General features: G+C 43.9%; 1 protein-coding gene across 1 annotated transcript; it reads left to right on the forward strand.

Annotated features, from left to right (window-relative positions):
- The first annotated feature begins 4,211 nt into the window (after positions 1-4,211).
- On the forward strand, positions 4,212-9,180 carry LOC117463709 (uncharacterized). Its single transcript, XM_034106095.2, has 6 exons — positions 4,212-4,439; positions 6,308-6,455; positions 6,611-6,816; positions 7,006-7,074; positions 7,159-7,271; positions 7,384-9,180. Exons 1-6 carry the CDS (start codon positions 4,355-4,357, stop codon positions 7,573-7,575), a joined length of 813 nt encoding a protein of 270 aa, XP_033961986.1. The 5' UTR covers positions 4,212-4,354; the 3' UTR covers positions 7,576-9,180.
- Positions 9,181-19,652: the final 10,472 nt, after the last annotated feature.

Consider the following 19,652-nt stretch of genomic DNA (forward strand, 5'->3'; position numbering starts at 1 on the left):
GCACAGTTTGACCCACTGCTGTCCCCCATGGCCAAAGCATGTCTCTCCGTCCCACTGAGGTGGCGTTAGACCTTTTCGCTGTCCGTCATTTTGACAGACAGGATTGTAAAATGTCCGTCATAATCCATTGTTACCCGTCGGGTCTGAACAGTTCTCGAGAGAGCACGCTCATGAACTGAAACTATATAATTTCCTTTTGGAGGGCAGCATAACACGGCATAGCACCAGAGCCTCGCTGCGGGGACACGTTGGCGCTGTTCCGAGTTGGTTCTAATCCGTCAAAATGACTGCTTTCAGATTTTTCCGTCATTGATAAATTAAATATTCGGTTAACTCGACCACTGCTGTCCCGGCAACATCGGCACCGAGCGAGAGAGTTCTTTCCAGAGCAGGGGATTTTGTAAACGCCCAAACATCCCAGCTTCTAAATACCTGGAAATGTGGACATTCTCATATTCCTGAAAACCTGTGTGATGATGCTGAGTGAGTGACTTTGAGTTTGAGTTACTTGAAAAACTAAAGTGAAACTTGATTTATTTTATCGCAGGGTCTGATTATTAAATGTTTATTTGTGAGATGCAGTGGCACAAAGAAAATGCCTGCTTTGCTTGGTAGTACTGTAGGTACAAAAACACTGGTTTTCTTGTTCCAGTCTGTTACTGTCACTTTGTTTTAGCTTGGTTAGCTGTGTTGCTCATTCCACGAATGCACGATCCTTACAAGTTGTACCTCGTTGTAAAGGTGACTAATCAGGCTTTCCAATGATATAAAATACTATAGCAATTGGTATTATTAAAGAGGAGGTATAATCGACCGAAATAACGTTTCCGATTTTTTTTTTAGGAGTTGATATAACATCTATTAAGAGCTTCAAGGTTCTTTATTTAGTCGTACGAACATAGCTACAGTGTAGTTGGGCCGATGAAAATCTTGTGTCACAGGCTTCTCCAACAGAGCAACACAAAACACAGATGAACAGACAAATATAGTGCAAGTAAATGGTAAATACCACAAGAAAAATTGTTTTAAAAAAGTGAAATAAGAGTCTATATGCAAGTTATTGGAATGATATATTAGAGAATAGATAAATAATGACTAAGTAGCAGATGGATGTTTTGCAGTTCAGGTGTTAAACCAACACATCCTCACTCCCAGGTCGGCCTATGTTGACGTTATGTCAAGTCCCCTGTGTCGGCTTTTTCCTACACAAGAGGGGGGACCCGAGCGTACATTTTCAACTTTCCGGGATGTCCAGAGGTCCATAGATCACTTAATCGCACAATGGCATGTCCATTAATACAGATTTCAGTATACTGAGCCCCTACTCTCCCCATAACTGACGGCAACAAAAGTTGAAGTCAAAACAATAAGTGTGGCTTGATATTGAGTAAGAAAAAGGTTGATAAACGCTGTGAGAATGGATCTGCGGAGAGCATTCGCTCGCGATCTCAAGTCGTCTACAACATAGGTTTAGGGATCTATATAGAGGACTATGGACATCCCGGAAAGTTAAAATTGTACGCTAAGGGCCCCCCCCTTGCGTTGGAAAAAGCCGACACAGGGGACTTGACATAACGTCAACATAGGCCGACCTGGGAGTGAGGATGTGTTGGTTTAACAGTCTTATGGCCAGTGGGATGAAGCTGTCCCTGAGTCTGATGGTTCTTCAACGCAACGGGATCGTCTACTCTTGGACTCATTTTGTTTTCTTTGTACTGTTTCTGATTTGATGTAAAGCGTCTTTGGGCATTAGGAAAAGCGCTATCAAAGTCCAATGTATTATTATTATTATCTGTAATACCCCACAGATTGATCACTAAAAACTAGCTAACTGACGGCGATCTACCAGCACTCGAAAGACGTTCGTCTCTATCCCACTAACGGGATCAATTACTTGAATTACAGTTTTCTGACGTTAGCCACGTTAGCTCAGTTACCCTCCTACACTGTACACATCAGCTGTAAGGTGGGGAAAGTGCCCCCCCCCATGTATGAATGAATGTGAATGCTTACTTGCTTTAACTTAAATGAAGGTTAACCGTACATATCTGCGGAATGTTTACTCGTTTAGCTAGAAGCAACTGAGGGTATGTTTAGTGGTTAAATACATATTTTCATTTACACAAGATATGTATTTGTAATGTCGTGTTTATGTGACAAACAATGACTCAAAATGTCCATCATGCACTTGTTACGGCATGATGGACATTTTGAGTCAGAGTTTGTAATCTGTAATTCAAGTAACCAATGACGTCGCTCAGGAACTAAGCAGAGGACCAAATATCTCCAGTGTCTTATTTTGTAAAATGATGTGAAAAGTATGTAATGTAATAAAAATGTGTTTTATGTTCTCCTACCTTGTGAGTGCCTTCTTCAAAAAGTGTTAAAAGTATAAATTGATATAATCTTTAGTCCTGTGGTGTTTAGATATGGCGTGTTCATTTATTATGATTAGAGCAAACCGTAAAGGACCGTTCAGCGCGGAGACCCTCTGATGAGAACACGTTCTCCCCTCGGACACAAAACATCAAGTACTCAGATCTTGTACTTGAGTAAAAGTAGAAGTACTCGGATCTTGTACTACGTAGGCCAGTGGTTCCCAAACGGTGTGCCGTGAGGCAAGTCCGGGTGTGCCGTGGGATTTTGTGACAACCATACGTTATTATTGCAATATACAACTACACAAACATAATTATTTTTTAATTTACTATATCAGTACTTTGTAGGTTTATATGTACGTAATCTGCGCGACTTGCGCGTCCACATCTCCACCTGCAGTGCTCCATAAACATGGCTGAGTCAGCGATAACTCTCGAGGGGTGGAGGTATGCCCATTATTTTGAGTTCGTCCGAAGAATAGACAGGAATGTGACGGTGAGGTGCAAACTGTGTCCAGGCCAGAAGCTGTTATCCACTGCTGTGAACACCACGTCAGACCTCAACAAGCACCTGCAAAGAACACATGCTAAGGTGGAGCTACCGCACACGCTATGTGTTTGTTTATATCACAGTCTGTTCTTCTTCTCTGTCTTCCGGTTGTTGCCTGTTTTGAATGACGAATACACACTACCGCCGCCTGCTGGTAAGGAGAGTTATTGCCACTCACGCATGCGCAGTTCGTACGTGCTCGGCTGAAGTCTTTGCGGTGTCTGGCTCCAGTGCAACACATGGCCAACACGCAGGAGAACACGCCGACGCAACAGCGTGAGCAGAGATAGACTGCGCAAAATATACAGATAGCAGGAGACAGAGGACAGCCACGGTCAGATAGCAGGAGACAGAGGACAGCCACGGTCAGATAGCAGGAGACAGAGGACAGCCACGGTCAGATAGCAGGAGACAGAGGACAGCCACGGTCAGATAGCAGGAGACAGAGGACAGCCACGGTCAGATAGCAGGAGACAGAGGACAGCCATGGTCAGATAGCAGGAGACAGAGGACAGCCACGGTCAGATAGCAGGAGACAGAGGACAGCCACGGTCAGATAGCAGGAGACAGAGGACAGCCACGGTCAGATAGGAAAACATTCAGGATGGAAACTGAACTAAAGAGAACATTTGAAACGTTAGCAGTCTGCGTGATCTGCCTGCAGGGAGGGGCGGGCCGGCCCTGCGAGTAAAGTAACGAGTTACTTTATGTAGAGAGTAACGAAGTAGTGTCATACTTAAGTAATATGTAATATATTACTTTTTTTTAGTAACGACTCTGCTGAAATGTTACATTTATAATGTGTAGTTCAGGACCATGGACAATGCAGCTTCCTTGCATTGACAGTTATCTGTGCTGAATTTCCTTTGTCTCATTTTTAATGTTGTGACCTGTCTGGTTTAAATGAGTGTGTTGCTGCTTTGATGAAGCCTAATTTGATAACGTTTCAAATTCATTTCTGAAATATTTCGTTACTAAATATTTCATGAGTAATATAGTTGTCTTTGTTACATTTTATCTGGCATTTGTAAATAATTATGCACATTTACAGATATTTTACATGATATGAGTGATAACACGTATTATCAGGGCTATTTTGCACAATAGGTGTGCCTTGAGATTTTGACTTGTCCTTTGGTGTGCCTTGGGCACAAAAAGTTTGGGAACCACGTAGGCTACTCAGATCTGCACAACCAATTGTTGCCTCAGAGTTTGTGGCCCATCCTAGTCTGTGGCCAAGCCCAGCTCGCATAAGAACAAGCCCCGCCCCCACGTCACCTCCCTTTCCTATTATACATCCATTGTTTGCTGCGTAGTCCTGCCAGCATTAACCAAATAACATGTGGTCTTGACAACTGCTCAGCTGGACAATATTTTAACTTATCATTTTGATTCCCTGATCATATGTCTGTGCTTTTTACTCCTCATGGATCTCTCCGTGCTTGCCTTCGCATTTCCACTCCTGACTTCTTTTCGTGTTAGAAAGGTCTTGGCAGAGCAGCACAATGAAGGTAAACTAATGTTTTTTGCTATTTATTTTTTACTTTAAACAACACTATTCGAGTTTTTGAACAGACAAGTCACATGGGGCACACAAAAGTGTGTTTGAACTTGTTTAGATTTCAATATGTCTATCCAACGAGGGGTGAGGCACTACTTTTAACTACCTGACACGGGGAACCTTATCAAAAGCGCTTTGCATCAATCTGATGCTTTGAGAGCAAACTGAAGAGATCTATGGAGACATCTCTCAACACCCAGATGAAACAGAACTGGAAGCAGATTTTCTTTTTCATAATGGATATTTTACAAATCACTCTTTTAAACTGTTTTCTTGTTTTGCTGTCATAGGATTGCATACCTCTTTTTCATTCATTCTCTTATTGTTGTATATTGATCATAAAGGTGTGCCTTGGACATATTTGTTTACATAAATCGTGAACAAACCGTTTGAGATAACTTAGACCAGACCAGCACATTTATAAAAAACATAACGTTCACAGGTTAGAGTTAGAGCAACTCACAGCAGCAGTATGCCTACACTATTGTCATTAGTGAGTCGAGGAGGGGACATTTAAGAATTGAGAAGCCTCTACAGTTACGCATGTTGTGAGTGTCTGTGACTTCCTGATTTGCATGTCTTCCTGATTTACACTGCGCACGCGCGAGTTGACAGCTATGGACGGCAATTTGACATTTGACATTTGACACCGCGGCGTTTTGCAAAGATGAAAAAAAAAACGACCACATTAATCTGAACGAGAGAGGTGGGTTATTGTTTTTACAACTTATTTTCCCGATTATTTGAGAAGGAATCATTTTAGTGGGTTAAGTGCATTCTCAGAGTAAGTGAGAAGGATTTAACTTCAGATTGACAGCCTTCACACGGAGAAATAAGAAACTGTAAATGTATGCAACCATGTAGGCCTATGGCAGGGGTGTCAAACTCAATTTCATCGCGGGCCACATCAGCATTATGGTTGCACTCAAAGGGCCGGTTGTAACTATATAAATATATAATATATATATAAAATAATGTATTATATTACATTATTGCCTCTGAATTGGATTATTATCAGATACGGTAATAACTAACTAGATTTGAAAGCAGAAGTCCAGGGCAAATAATTGCAAGTCTCTTCAGTGTGCATGTCACAAAACGAGATGCATTGTGGGACATGTAGTTTATGGGCAACCTGCTTCTGTGAAGTGGCATGTAACCGTATAATAAACGTATTATATTCTTTGAAAGCTCTTGCGGGGCCGCATGAAATGAAGTCGCGGGCCGGATTTGGCCCCCGGGCCTTGAGTTTGACCCCCCTGGCCTATGGCATTCATAATGAATGTCTAATTCTTCGCATGGTTTTCATTTATTCAATATTAGAAATGTTTTAGGCTGGCCAAACTTTTTCTGTTGAGATTCCTAAAAGAGGGAAATGACACAAAATAATTTCATAAAAGCAAAATACTGAACTTATAACAGAGTTTTGTTTTTCAATCAACTTTTTTAATGGAAAATATTTTATGTAATTTCCCTCTTTCAGGAATCTCAACATAAAAGGTTTGGCCAGACTAATACTTTTGTTTTCATACATTTACAGTTTATTATGTATCCAGTATGAGCTATCAAACAGAAGCTAAATCCATTTCTCACCTACTCTGAGAATGTGCTTAACCCACCGAAAGGATTTCTTGTCAAATAATCAGGAAATCACCTCGTAATTAACTCGTCTCTCTCGTTCAGATTAATGCGGTCGTGGGTTTTTTTCTTCTTTGTGAAACGTTGCCGTGTCAAATGTCCTACTTGGTTTGCCGTACGTCGCTGTCCAATAATGGCTTGCACAGTGCAAATCAGGTAGTCACACCTGTATTTCCACAGGTCGGCCTCAGTTGGTTGGTTCCTCTGAGCCAATCAGGGCTCCTCTGGGTGGTGATGTCATCCTGCCGTGTGTTGTGCAGCCTGAGATCAACATGGAGGATTTGAAGGTGAGGTGGTGGAGGCCCGACATCCCTGTGGACCCAAACAGGTACTGTGGGGCTAGATTACCGTTCAATTACGCTTCGTCATGACGTGTAAACATAATAAAAGTCCGTACTAAAGTTAAAGTTTCAGGATATTTAATAAACCAACAACAGAAGCATCCAGTCAGATCTCAGAGCTCCCCCCATGTTCATCCTACAGGTACGTTCACCTGCACCGTGAACACCAGCACCATGAGGCCCAGACGATGCCGTCGTACGCTGGGAGGACGGAGATGTTCGCAGACGGCCTGAAACTCGGGAACGTTTCCCTCCGGATCAGAAACCTGCAGCCCTCTGATGACGGGAGTTACAGATGTATCATCCCACACCTGGGGATTGCTACCACCATAACGCTGGAACTCTTTGGTACGTTTGTCTTTTTACAAATATAAAATCTATTGCGTCATCATTCGTGTTTTTGGTCGACTAAAAGATGCAAACTCGTCCACATTCTTCAAGCCCTTGCACACACCGTGTAGCAAATGTGTTATCCAGCATGGTTTGTGCACATGTTTAATGATAATTCATTATAATGAACAACTGTTGCTTTTTCAGAACCAACGACCACGCAGTTTCCAGGAAATCTCCAAACTCCAGATCCAAAAAACGAGACTGATGTCAAAGGTAAGAAGGAGAGAACAAAGTGAAGAGTTTTAAGACGGTCTGTTGTGTGGCAGTTACTGAAGACGTTGCCTCTTTGGGTTTTAGTTGGTCAGCACCATTGGAGCTTGTGGGTCGTGGTTCTGTCTATCTGCATCTTAGTGGGCGTGGCTGCTGGAGCTGGTGGATGTTTCCTGAGACACAAGTGTCAGAGACGACATGTAAGTCAGAAGGAAACGTGTGTTGCTGCTTCTTGAGTGTATTCTGACTGAACGTCTCTAGAGGGAGACAGTTTAATAATTATTATTATTTACATTTATCTTTTCCCTCCAGCCGCCGGACTGCAGCGTCCCAGAAACCAAACCATCTCCTTCCTCCCCTGCTCCATATGTGGAGATAAGAGTGGGACTCAGACCTGCAGCACGTCTGGACACAAGTGGACCGACCGGGGAACAACATCCTGAAACACAAAGCATTACTGAAAGGACCTGTGTCGACTTTATCTTTTCTCCTTGTTCCAGATGAGGACCGAGCGCATTGGGCCAATAACACGTCTTTACCTGGCTCCAAAATGGTGGGTTGAGCTCCTCGTCAATATCAGGACGGCAGAAAGTATTCTGTCTCGTAGCATTTAGTTTGGAGTTTGTATCTTCATACCAAGTTTTGAGCACAAAACAACTAGCACAAACAGATAGTGAAAACAAAGCGGCAATGCTATAGGAGCCTAACGGTGTACTCTTGGAAACATTTTGTTTTATTTGTTCTGTTTCTGATTTTATGTAAAGCGTTTAGTTTGGGCATTAGGAAAAGCGCTATCAAAGTCCAATGTATTATTATTATTATTATTATTGTACTTTTTCTTATCACAGTAAATATAGCGTGTGTGTGCATTAAGGGCTTTAATACCCCACAGATTGATCACTAAAAACGAACTCACAGTGATCTACAGCAGTGTTTCTCAAACTTGTTCATACCAAGGACCACTTAACTAATACAAAAACACTCGCGGACCACCTAACTCCACAAATATCCAAAAACACATCATTTTTTACAAATCGCCTGAAAATGGTACAAACAAGTGGCAACATGTGTGATGAAGGTGCTGCGCTGGGCTATATCATGCAATCGAAAGTGAAACTTAAGCTCGTTCCATTGCGGAGATATTCCCGCGAGAGTGCGGAAAACTTAAATAAATGTATTTATTTCAAATGTGAAATTTTACTAATATACTCACGGACCACTAGGGGGCGCTCACGGGACACCAGTGGTCCGCGGACCACACTTTGAGAAGCACTGATCTACAGGGTTCTTACACCTTTTCCAAAGTCACATTCGCAGTTCGCAGTTCGGCGAAAAGCGAGGCAAAGTGACGTCATCCCATTCAAAGTCAACGGGCAGAGAAGCGGTGGAAGTTTCTTCTGAAGCTGCCGTGTGGACGTAGCGTAGCTCTACGGCTTACCTTTCATGTGGCTCGTCAGCGCAAACTCTCCCATCGAGAACAACTGCATTTCTTTTTGGCAACCTTTGCATGGTTTTAGGGTTTTAGCCATGGCTTGTGTTTTTCTTCGGATAGTCAACTCTCGTTAAAACAGCAACCTCCTGGCGTACTGTCATCTCTATCCCTCATCAGAATGCCCAGGTCAGAAGAAAAAAAACACGTGCAGGTCGCGCGCATTACAAGTTGTATGTAGAAGCGAAGCAATTATTTTCTTTCAATCTAAAAAGCGAACTATTCAGTCAGACAGCAATTTATTGTAAAAGTAAAGCATTTACATTTTCAAGCACTTTATCTCAATTTCAAGCACCATTCCCAACCTTGAAAACACCACTTCAAATGTCAAGGACTTCAAGCACCCGTACGAACCCTGGATCTACGAGCACTAATGAAGTTAGTCCGGATATCACTCATGTTAAACGGGATCAAACTAGCCGTTACTTGAATTACTGGACAGTTGTCTGACGTTAGCTCTATGTAGCCACGTTAGCTCAGTTACTCTCCGACACTGTAAATGTCAGCAATAAGGTGCGGACTGTGCCCCCCCCCCCCCTTCCCCCCAACGCTGTCAGTGTCTTATTTTGTAAAATGATGTAAAAAGTATGTAATGTAATAAAAATGTTTTTTATGTTCTCCTACCTTGTGAGTGCCTTCTTCAAAAAGTGTAAATGAATATAATCTTTAGTCCTGTGGTGTTTAGATACGGCGTGTTTATTTATTACGATTAGAGCAAACCGTAAAGGACCGTTCAGCGCGGAGAACCTCGTGATGAGAACACGTTCTCCCCTCGGATACAAAACATCTGCAGACACCAAGACACCAAAATACACATCTCCAACATTTTAAAAACGTGACGTCACAGAGCGTGAGTTCGCGGGAGAGGATTGGGGCAACGAGAGGGAAAAATAAGGATGTTACCAGAAGTAAAACAATAAAATGAGAGAGTTCTGACTCAGAATTCTGAGCAAAAAGTGAGGATTCTGAGAATTGAAGTTCCCTTACCAAACTGCGCGACTGCGCGTGCGCACAGTTTGAAAAGAGGGGAGGGTTTCCTGTGTGGTCGTTTCAAAGCACGGCTCAACACACCATGCGCCACACGCAGCTGAATGAGTTGGTTTCAATTACATTCAAAACCTTTATTTATCCAGGTGAAATCCCACTGAGATCAATGATCTCTTGTTCAGGGAGAGCTGCAGCAGTAGGTTCCACAAGAAGACAACAAAACATGAACAACAGAACAACAAGAGGACATCACACAGCAACATGTACAGGGATTACAATGTACATATCTAACCACATGTCCAGGTACCAACAGCATCTGATTGAGCAGCAGCTTTAAAAACGTGGTGGAACTAGCTTGGTAATTTTCCATTCTTTTCGCAGACTGTTCCAAGTCAGTGGAGCTGCACATCTAAAAGCTTTCGTCCCTAAGACAGTCCTAGCACTTGCACATTTAATAAAACCAGTTAAAATCTCCAAGCAGCACTATTTCCTTGTAGTCTAGCTGCGATAAAAGATTTGCTAGCGAAGACAAGGAGTCCTTGACAGCTGAGGGGGGTCTGTAACAGCCCACCACCATGACCTGTTGACCCTTTGCCACTTCTATATTTAAGGCTAAAAATTCAAATTGCTTACTGATCGATTTGGAAACTAATGTGGTTACACTGAACTTATTCTTAAGATAAATGGCAACGCCAGCACCTTCATTAGGCCGGTCTGTACGATACACATTAAAACCATTTAAGGCAATGTCAGAGGCCAAAATAGATTTCTTTAGCCATGTTTCTGATAAAACAATGACGTCAGCGTCAGTCGAGCTCGCCCAAATGCGGACAAAATCTAGTTGACCTAACAGACTGCGCACATTCAAGTGGATGAAACCCAACCCAGACCTAGCTTTAAAATCAGCAGGAGTAGCGATCTGACTACTACTACTGGGCGGACCAGGGTTAGGTTGTACATTTCCTGACAGTAATAGCAACAAAAAAAACAGGCATCTTTTCCTCTTAATCGACACGCATACATTGTCATCTAATTTAGAAACACCGGAAAAGTCTGCGAGAGTGTGATTAGAGCTTAAGAAGCAGTCCTGAAGAACCATCATCGCAGGCAAACAAAAAAGACAAACATATTTTGTCGAGCAGATTGTCTGTGACAAGGCAACCGGTAATTGTTTGTGTAACACATCCAAACCTTTGCAGGGGATGCCCACTGCGGGTGGCAGAACAGACCTGAGTCCAGTAGACTCCTCAGAATGACTAGAGATCTTCTCATAGTCCAGAACAGTTAACAGGCACAGCAGAATCCCGATATGGGCCATTTTCCCAGACCAGCACAGAATCCGCGATGAACCTGGAGCACAGCAGCAAAAGACAGGCGAAAGCAGCAGCGTGGAAGCGCTCCGGTCCCTCCGTGGTATCCCCGGGGTGAAAGCAGGCCTCTGCAACAGCAGAACCAGGACAGGTGGAAAGCAGGCCCCAGCCATGGTAAAATCCTCCTCCGCACAACAGCACACGCCCGGTGGAAGCAGGCCAAGCCCGAAGCGTGGATCCACTCCGTCTCTCCGCGACGACTCCGGGGTAAAAACCTCTCCAGTGCAGCCGTACTCTACAGGTGGGAGCAGGCCTCCGTAGATCGCAGATCGCAGGCAGCAAACAGGTGGAGCCGCTCCGTCTCTTCGCGACGACTCCGGAGGAAAAACACCTCAGTACAGCCGCACTCGACAGGTGGGAGTTGTTTCACTCTTAGACCAGCAGGGGTACCAAATCTATGCAGACTGCTGCAATAAGTACATTAATTAACTGTCTCATCGATGTTTGTCTGAATGAATATGATACTATTAACAATCATATTATTCCTATCAGCTGTCCATCACTGTTATGATTCACATATTCAGTGTTATTATTAAATAAACTATATATTTTTGGAGGAGTTAATAATGAATGTTCCTCAAGATGCTTGCTCACCCTCCTTCAAATTTGAAAAGACAAGTAATTACTATCATAAATCAAAATAATCAAAGGACCAGTTCAGCGCCCCACGACTTCACTGCAAACAGTTACAACCTTGACTTGACATCAGAAAGAACAAACATTAAAGAAGTGACTAACTGCATCAGTTAGGGTTAAAAAACGTGGATTCAGCTAAAACATATACATCGCTGCAGTTATGATCCAGTGGAAAGCCCTTACCTGCTGGCCTAGTTCAATCAAAGTGGTTACTTTCTGTTGGCTGGGCAGTGCAGTTTTACACACCGTCTTATTTGACAAAGAAGAAAAATATATTTACACACGTAAGGTCATCATCTTATCAGTTTTTTGTGCTCATCGAGTCGTCCGTGAGCAGAGCATCAAGTTGCCTATAACAGCTGAATGTGGCGATTACCATCTTGTTCAGCAAAGCGCCTCACAAACTGATTAAGATTTAAAGCTATGGTGCATTTTGATTCAATGCTGAGTGCAGCCACACTGACGGGCTCTTCTCTGTCATGGTAGACCGCAAACAGTGGCGGCGCCAGAGTATTTGTGTTGGGTAATCTCTGGTAGGGCTAACCCATACAGTGGTGGGCTCAAGTCAGTATTTGCAATGTAATTACATACACGCTCCCCTTGACAGTGAAACGCGTGAGGTTTAGATTATTTCCCTGGCTCAATCCAAATGGAACTGTATGAAATAAAAAGGCCCATTTGTCTTGTAGTAAATAAAAAGGGCGACCTGGAGCCAATCCTGCAATTTACCCACAGGTGAAAGAGATGACCTGCTGAAAGCCCAATGTCATTTTAGTTTTTTGTTACTTTGTTCTGAAAGCTGAACCTGCTGCTCCTCACAGAGAGAAGAGGGAAGAGGCTGTGTGAATGACTTTGGATAAGGGTGGATAGCCCCCATTGTTCTGTGTGTCAAAATGAAAGACAGCCCACACACCTATCAACCATCACACCGTGGGGTCTTATTTCATTACGTGTTGATTTCTATCAACACGTAATGTTGTATCGATGTATATAGAGATGTACTACAGCAAGAGTAGTCTCCGTCGGGACTTCCTGCAACAACACCACGCCGTTATCAAAGATGTTCTATTGAGAAGACGATCACTACGTGACAAAAGTTTTCAAAACCGTGGCTACTGAAATCAGTCTGACTAACTGCTGTCTGTGCAATTTACTCCGCGAGTTGGCAGACTTTATTTTGCTTACTTTAACATCATGTCTCATGGTGGGGCTAAGCCATTTCTTGGTATGGGTGTAGCCTACGCAGCCATACCCTGACCGCAAATACCTCATTCCTTCCGTCTACTTGGATCCGATATGCTTTTCGTTTTGCGCTGTTCCACCGTTCAAATGAAATCGCCGCCAATCATATGTCCACGCCTAGCCCCCAGGAAGTGCGCCGGAGTCTGATGAGAATATTCGTTGTGGCCAAACAGCGGTACTACACTTCCTTTAGGTTGCTGGGCCCGGAAACACTTTTTCCCATTGACTTACATTGGGAAAGAGTGGTCTGTAACTCGTTGGATAAAAAAATGTCAACTAAATAAACAACCCAGTATGAACGTTTGCATAGCCCTTATTAAAAACATTCGTTCCTCAAGTTGTAAAAATGTGCTAATAACGTTATTCTGAGAGTTATTTTCCTCGGCATTATGAACGCGCATCTAACCCACGGGACCGCGCCGCCCGGCACGTTCATGTGACGTGTTCAGCAGCACTACATGAGTTTCTCTTTACCCATGGATGCACAATAAGAACGGACCCATATCGCCTTACTGCCAGCCCACGGAGCTGCAATAATGGATATATGGCACATGTTTGCTGTAATGTAATGTAAAATATTATACTACATGGGCTGTATGATTAAATCTTGTACCGTAAATGTTGTATTAGGGAGACTGTGGCTGTGAGGGAGTGCGGTCGTCTTTCAACCAGAAGGTTGTGGGTTCGATCCCAGCCCATGCAGTCAACATGTCGATGTATCCTTGGGCAAGATACTTAACCCTGAGTTGCTCCCGATGGCATGGCCAACGGTGTATGCATGTTAGGTCCTAGAGCAGTGCTTCTCAAAGTGTGGTCCGCGGACCATTGGTGGTCCGTGAGTATATAGGTACAATTTAACATTTTAAATTAATTAATTTAAGTTTTCCGCACTCTCGCGGGAATATCTCCGCAATGGAGCGAGCTTAAGTTTCACTTTCGATTGCATGATATAGCCCAGATAAATACCTTCATCACACATGTGGCCACTTGTTTGTACCATTTTCAGGCGATTTGTAAAAAACGATGTGTTTTTGGATATTTGTGGAGTTAGGTGGTCCGCGAGTGTTTTTTTATTAGTGGTCCTTGGTATGAAAAAGTTTGAGAAACACTGTCCTAGAGTAACACCGCTCTGTGTGAATGGGTGAACGACATATAGCATGTAAAGCGCTTTGAGGGGTCTTAAAGACTGGATAAAGCGCTATATAAGTACAGTCCATTTACCATTTATTAAATAAAGTTAATATTACCGACGTTAGATTAACGTCCCTGTAGGTTATTATTGCACTAAGAAGCTTATTGCACTGTGTATATATATGTATATATTAGGGCTGTCAGTCGATTAAAATATTTAATCGCAAATTAATCGCACATTTTTTATCTGTTCTAAATGTACCTTAGAGGAATATTTTTCAAGTTTTTAATACTCTTATCAACATATGAGTGGACAAACATGCTTTATGCTAATGTTTATTATCATTTGAACAATGACAAATATTCTCATGAATATTAAACACAACAACCTGGAACCTCTCTCATTCAATAATACAATACAAATGGTGTGTGTGTGTGTGTGTGTGTGTGTGTGTGTGTGTGTGTGTGTGTGTGTGTGTGTGTGTGTGTGTGTGTGTGTGTGTGTGTGTGCGCGCGCGTGTGCGCGTGCGTGTGTGATGGATCGTTGGAGCTATGTGCAACTCAAGGCATATGCTCGAACGGGAGCTGCCTGGACGCTGCAATCATGTTGCACACTATCCATGCTGAGTGTGCTGACTTCTCCTCCAATGTCCCGCTGTCTGCTTCCTGCATCAAGTCAAGTGCTCGGCGCAGTGGTGGTGAAATGTCGCTCCTCTGTTTTCATTTAAACAGCTCCTTATATCCGTTAGTCTCTGTGTGTCATTCAAGCTCGGGAGGGTGTGTATGTGTGTAGCCAGGGCCGGCCCTGACCAATTTGCTGCCCTAGGCAAGATTTTAGCTGGCGCTGTATTCTTGTTTATTAATAACAACTTTTTTGTACTGTCATATATTATTTTATACCTGTTTTTCACCTGTTCACTTATTTTTATAATTATAATGATCATATAGAGGTGTGCCTTTACCTCACTGAGCTGAGGTTATCAGAGCCGCTCAGTCTTTCAGGAGAGAGCTCTCTAAAGCTCTCCCCCTCGCGGCCGCTTACACAGTAAATTCCAATGTTAATAAAAGCACACAGAAGCTGTGTACGTTTTTTGGGAGTTTGATTTATTTTAAATGAACACAAATATAAAATTAAAACCTATAATTGCACACTAAAACCATTATTTAAAAAAAAAAATAACAATTTCACATAAACCTCTGGTTTTTACTGGGACTGGGGCAGTTCAACTTGATTTTGGGGGGGGGGATGTGCCATAGTTTATGGGAGCTGTACGCAATATAGGCGTAGTTCTGTTAGTATAAGATAATAAGATGTACTTTGTTGATCCAAAATCGGGATATTGTGTTGTTATGAAATTTAAAAAACATTTTTTATTTTTATTTCTAACTTTTTTTTCTTTTCTCCCCAATTTGTGGCGCCCCCTATGGGTTGATGCGCCCTTAGCATTCGCCTATACTGCCTATGCCGAGGGCCGGCCCTGTGTGTCGCGAGCGAGCGAGAGAGAAACCGGTTACGTGTATTGTTGTTGTTAGCATCTGGTGCTAGCTAGCTGCGCTATCATGAGCTGTCAACAAAGTGGAGGAGAGTCCTCTCCTGTCAGACTGAGAGACTGATAGCTACAGGTGAGGTAAAGTGTTTAGATCAGGGGTTCTCAAAGTTTTGATGAGTGAGGGCCAATTTAGGTTCCCAATATTGGATTGAGGGCCGCCGAAGAAAAGACGGAACACAAAATAATTCCAAAACAAATCCTTTCTTTATTGTACTAACCAATTATACATACAGTATACCCTTGACTATACATTAAGATTAATCAAACATTAATTTGTCTCAAAAGTGCCTCACACACACACACACACACACACACACACACACACACACACACACACACACACACACACACACACACACACACACACACACACACACACACACACACACACACACACACACACACACACACACACACACACACACACACACACAGAGAGTATTGTGCTGGAGTGAGTGATATGCTGTGGATTTCCTGTGTTATCAGCAGGGCCCTGAATCAGAACCAATTCCGGCTACTCAAGCACCACAGGATAGCTTGCAGAGCAAGACAAATACAGAGAGACAGAGAGGGGGGAGGGAGAGAAAGAGACTTTTAAAATAGAAGCTTACCAAAGACCATAATAACACAGTATTCATCATCATCATTGTTATAATTATTGTTGTTGTATTTGTAACACAAATCGGCTATTATTGCCTTCATCAACATACCTTTTCCTACTTTGAATGGGATGTATGGTGCTGTCTTCTGTTGGCTAGTATTCCTCTGATGTCTGGTTCCATCTGTTGCTATACGAAGGACAGCATGTAGATGGGCATCCGGCAGCCTGGATCTCCGCTTGGATTTGTTGATGGCCATGGTGGAGAAGGTTTTCTCACAAATGTATGTGCTTCCGAACAGAGAGGCCATTCTGATGGCATGTTGGAAGTGCAGGGTACGCAGATGGGGAAAGTCCTTTGTAGAAGTCGATGAGATTCTTGTCTCGATATGCTGCTCTGGCCTCAGAGCTCTCCTGCAGGTCGATGAGCTCCAACTGCATTTCTGCAGGCTCTTCTTCGGGTGCACATGTGAAGGGATCTTGGAATAGGTTGAATGACTTCTCGTGGTCACTGAAGTCCGAGAAGCGGTGGTGGAATTCCTCTTGGAGTTTTTCCATGAGGTTGTGGTTCTTGTCTGAACACAGGTGATGTAAAACGTCACATTCACCTGCGAGCACCTTGCAGGCGGGGACATGGGTTAGATCCCCCTCTCTGAGCGGTCCCTGCAGTAGTTGAAGTTTTCGCTGGAAATCTTTGACGCTGTCAAACAATGTGGAAATGAGCTTCCCCTGGCCCTGCAGCTTCACATTGAGATCGCTGAGAAAGGTGTTCAGGTCAACAAGGAACGCTAGGTCACAAAGCCATTCAGTGTCACTTAGCTGTGGCAGATCTTGTCCTTTTGATTGCATGAACTCAGCGATTTCTTTCCTCAAATTAAAAAAACGCTTCAGTGTGGCACCTCTGCTCAGCCACCTGACAGCAGTGAAGAATATGACGTCACCAAATTCAGCCTCTGATTGCACCAAAACACTTTTGAATTGACGGTGATTCAGACCTCTGGACTTTATGAAATTCACTGTCTTGACAACAATGTCCATGACATGTTTCATTTCAAGCGTATGAGCAGCAAGGGCTTCTTGGTGAATTATGCAGTGATATGTGATTAGGTTCTCACCTCCGTTTGTCGCTGAGCAAAGAGACAGCACCCGCCTTTCTCCCGACCATGGCTGGCGCTCCATCTGTTGTGACACCGACCATGGATGTCAGCTCCACATTGTATGCATCGAGACTACGACACACAGCATCACAAATGTCGATTCCCCTTGTTGTGTCTTTGATACTCTCCATGCTTAGCAGTTCCTCGCCTATTTCAAAGTACTCCGTGACCGTTCCAATGAAAATCAGCAGTTGTGCAGCATCAGAAATGTCTGTACTCTCATCCAGTGCTATAGAAAAGGACCCCTTGCCTAGGCCTTCCACACGTAGTCCCAATCGCTCTTTGAGATCATTGGCCAGATCTTCGATTCGTCGTGTCACCGTGTCATTCGATAAACTTATGTCACGGAACTTTGACTTTAGTTCAGGGCACACAATGTCCGCCACTTTCAAAATGCAGTCTCGCACGAATTCTCCATCACTGAACGGCTTGCTCCGCCTGGCAGTTTCGTGAGCTACCACATAGCTAGCCTGTGTTACAGCTTCACCGGATTTTGCAAGATTTGTGAAAACTGACTGCTGGGCAGTTACACCTCTTTGAAGTTGTTCAAGTTTAGTTCTGCGCTCCTTGCCCATGAACTTGTCATACATTTTATGATTGGTATCATAATGGCGTTTGATGTTATACTCCTTGAGCATTGCATTCACCTGCTTGCAGATGAGGCGTATCACTTTATCCGACCCCTGGGGTGAAACGAAGTAAGCGTTGCTCCATTTCTCCTGGAACTTCCTTTTCTCCTCACTGACAACACGTTTTTTACGCGACGGCCCTGGCTCCTCCATCTCGCTTACACAACGAAAACTTCCAACAACTTTTGTTGCGAAGGACTGATGGTTTGGGCCACGGGCTGTTCACGTGAACACTTTGCCGCCTCTCGTGCATCCAATCAGGGAGTGAGTTTGGGGATGCTCGCGCTGGGGGTAGTCAGTGGAAATAACAGTGTGCCTGAGTGTGGACGTTGGGAGAGACAGCTTGTTGTTTTATTGTATAACCGGACTTTTGTGTGCGTTCATATACTTAACCACACACTCAAACACATACACGCAAACACAAATAACCACAATCACACACACGCCTTTTTACATACCTATATATACAAACAAACTGTGACGAGCAGATCACATGAGTGACTGACTCCGCCACTGACAGCCGACACACACGCACACACAGTCACACACCAAACATTTCCTGCTCTCTTCCTAAAAAGAAACCATGCAATGTATTATTTATTGTGTGTTTGTTAATTTGTTAAATGATTATGTTAAGAGGTGGTTAACCTGTTTATGTTTGGGTCCGATTGTTATATTGAAATGTGGTTTGGAGTGTAATTGTCGTCACCTGTTGACGGTAAGCCTGGTGGGAGGGGCTACGGGGTAATAAGGGACGGGGTTGCTGCTGTTATTAAAGTTTTGGAGCTTAACCCAACCGACTACGCCAGTGTTTTGAACGGAGAAATAGAGCCCCGACACATATGGTGTCAGAAGTGGGATGGCTAGTCGGAGGAAGCTGGGCGGCGTTGCGGAGCGGCGCACGGGACTACGATTCCGGCGTCAGCAGCAGGAGGAGAGCGTGGCTGCCGGGTCGGAGCGGGCATGGGAGACGGAGGACGATGATGAGGACAGGTCCTGGGTGGGCCCAGCGGCTCCTGCGGCCTCGGGATCGCCAGTGAACCAGGGCGAGAGGAGTTCCTGTTGGCGGAGCTCCAGGACCTACAGACTTCGGTTCCGGTTGGTGATCCGTTTCCTCAATCGGACTCCGGTGGCCAGCCTGATCGGCCGGCGCCTGGGTGGAGGCACTGTGCGTTGCGGAGATTCCACCGTACCAGAGCGGTGAGGACATGTGAACTGTGTGGTGCGGTTTGGACGCATTGCCAAAGCGTGAAGGTGGCTGTTTGCCTTTCCAGGTTGCCGCACATCGCCAACCTTGGGGAGGGAGAGGATAATGTGACGGAGCGGATCACATGAGTGACTGACTCCGCCACGGACAGCCGACACACACAGTCACACACCAAACATTTCCTGCTCTCTTCCTAAAAAGAAACAATGCAATGTATTATTTATTGTGTGTTTGTTAAATGATTATGTTAAGAGGTGGTTAACCTGTTTATGTTTGGGTCCGATTGTTATATTGAAATGTGGTTTGTAGTGTAATTGTTGTCACCTGTTGACGGTAAGCCTGGTGGGAGGGGCTACGGGGTAATAAGGGCCGGGGTTGGCCCTGGAAGGGGACTCGGGGAATGTTGCAGAGAAGGCAACAGCTGGGTGTTCGAGAGATCGTTGCAGAGAAGGCAACAGCTGAACACGTTTACTCTCCGGGAGTGATGGACGTTTGATTTGGACATTTATTTATTCTGTTTAAGTTGTGCTGGTTCGTTATTTTATTTTGTTGCTGCTGTTATTACAGTTTTGGAGCTTAACCCAA

Source organism: Pseudochaenichthys georgianus, chromosome 18, assembly GCF_902827115.2.
Source record: "Pseudochaenichthys georgianus chromosome 18, fPseGeo1.2, whole genome shotgun sequence".
Classification (NCBI taxonomy): domain Eukaryota; kingdom Metazoa; phylum Chordata; class Actinopteri; order Perciformes; family Channichthyidae; genus Pseudochaenichthys; species Pseudochaenichthys georgianus.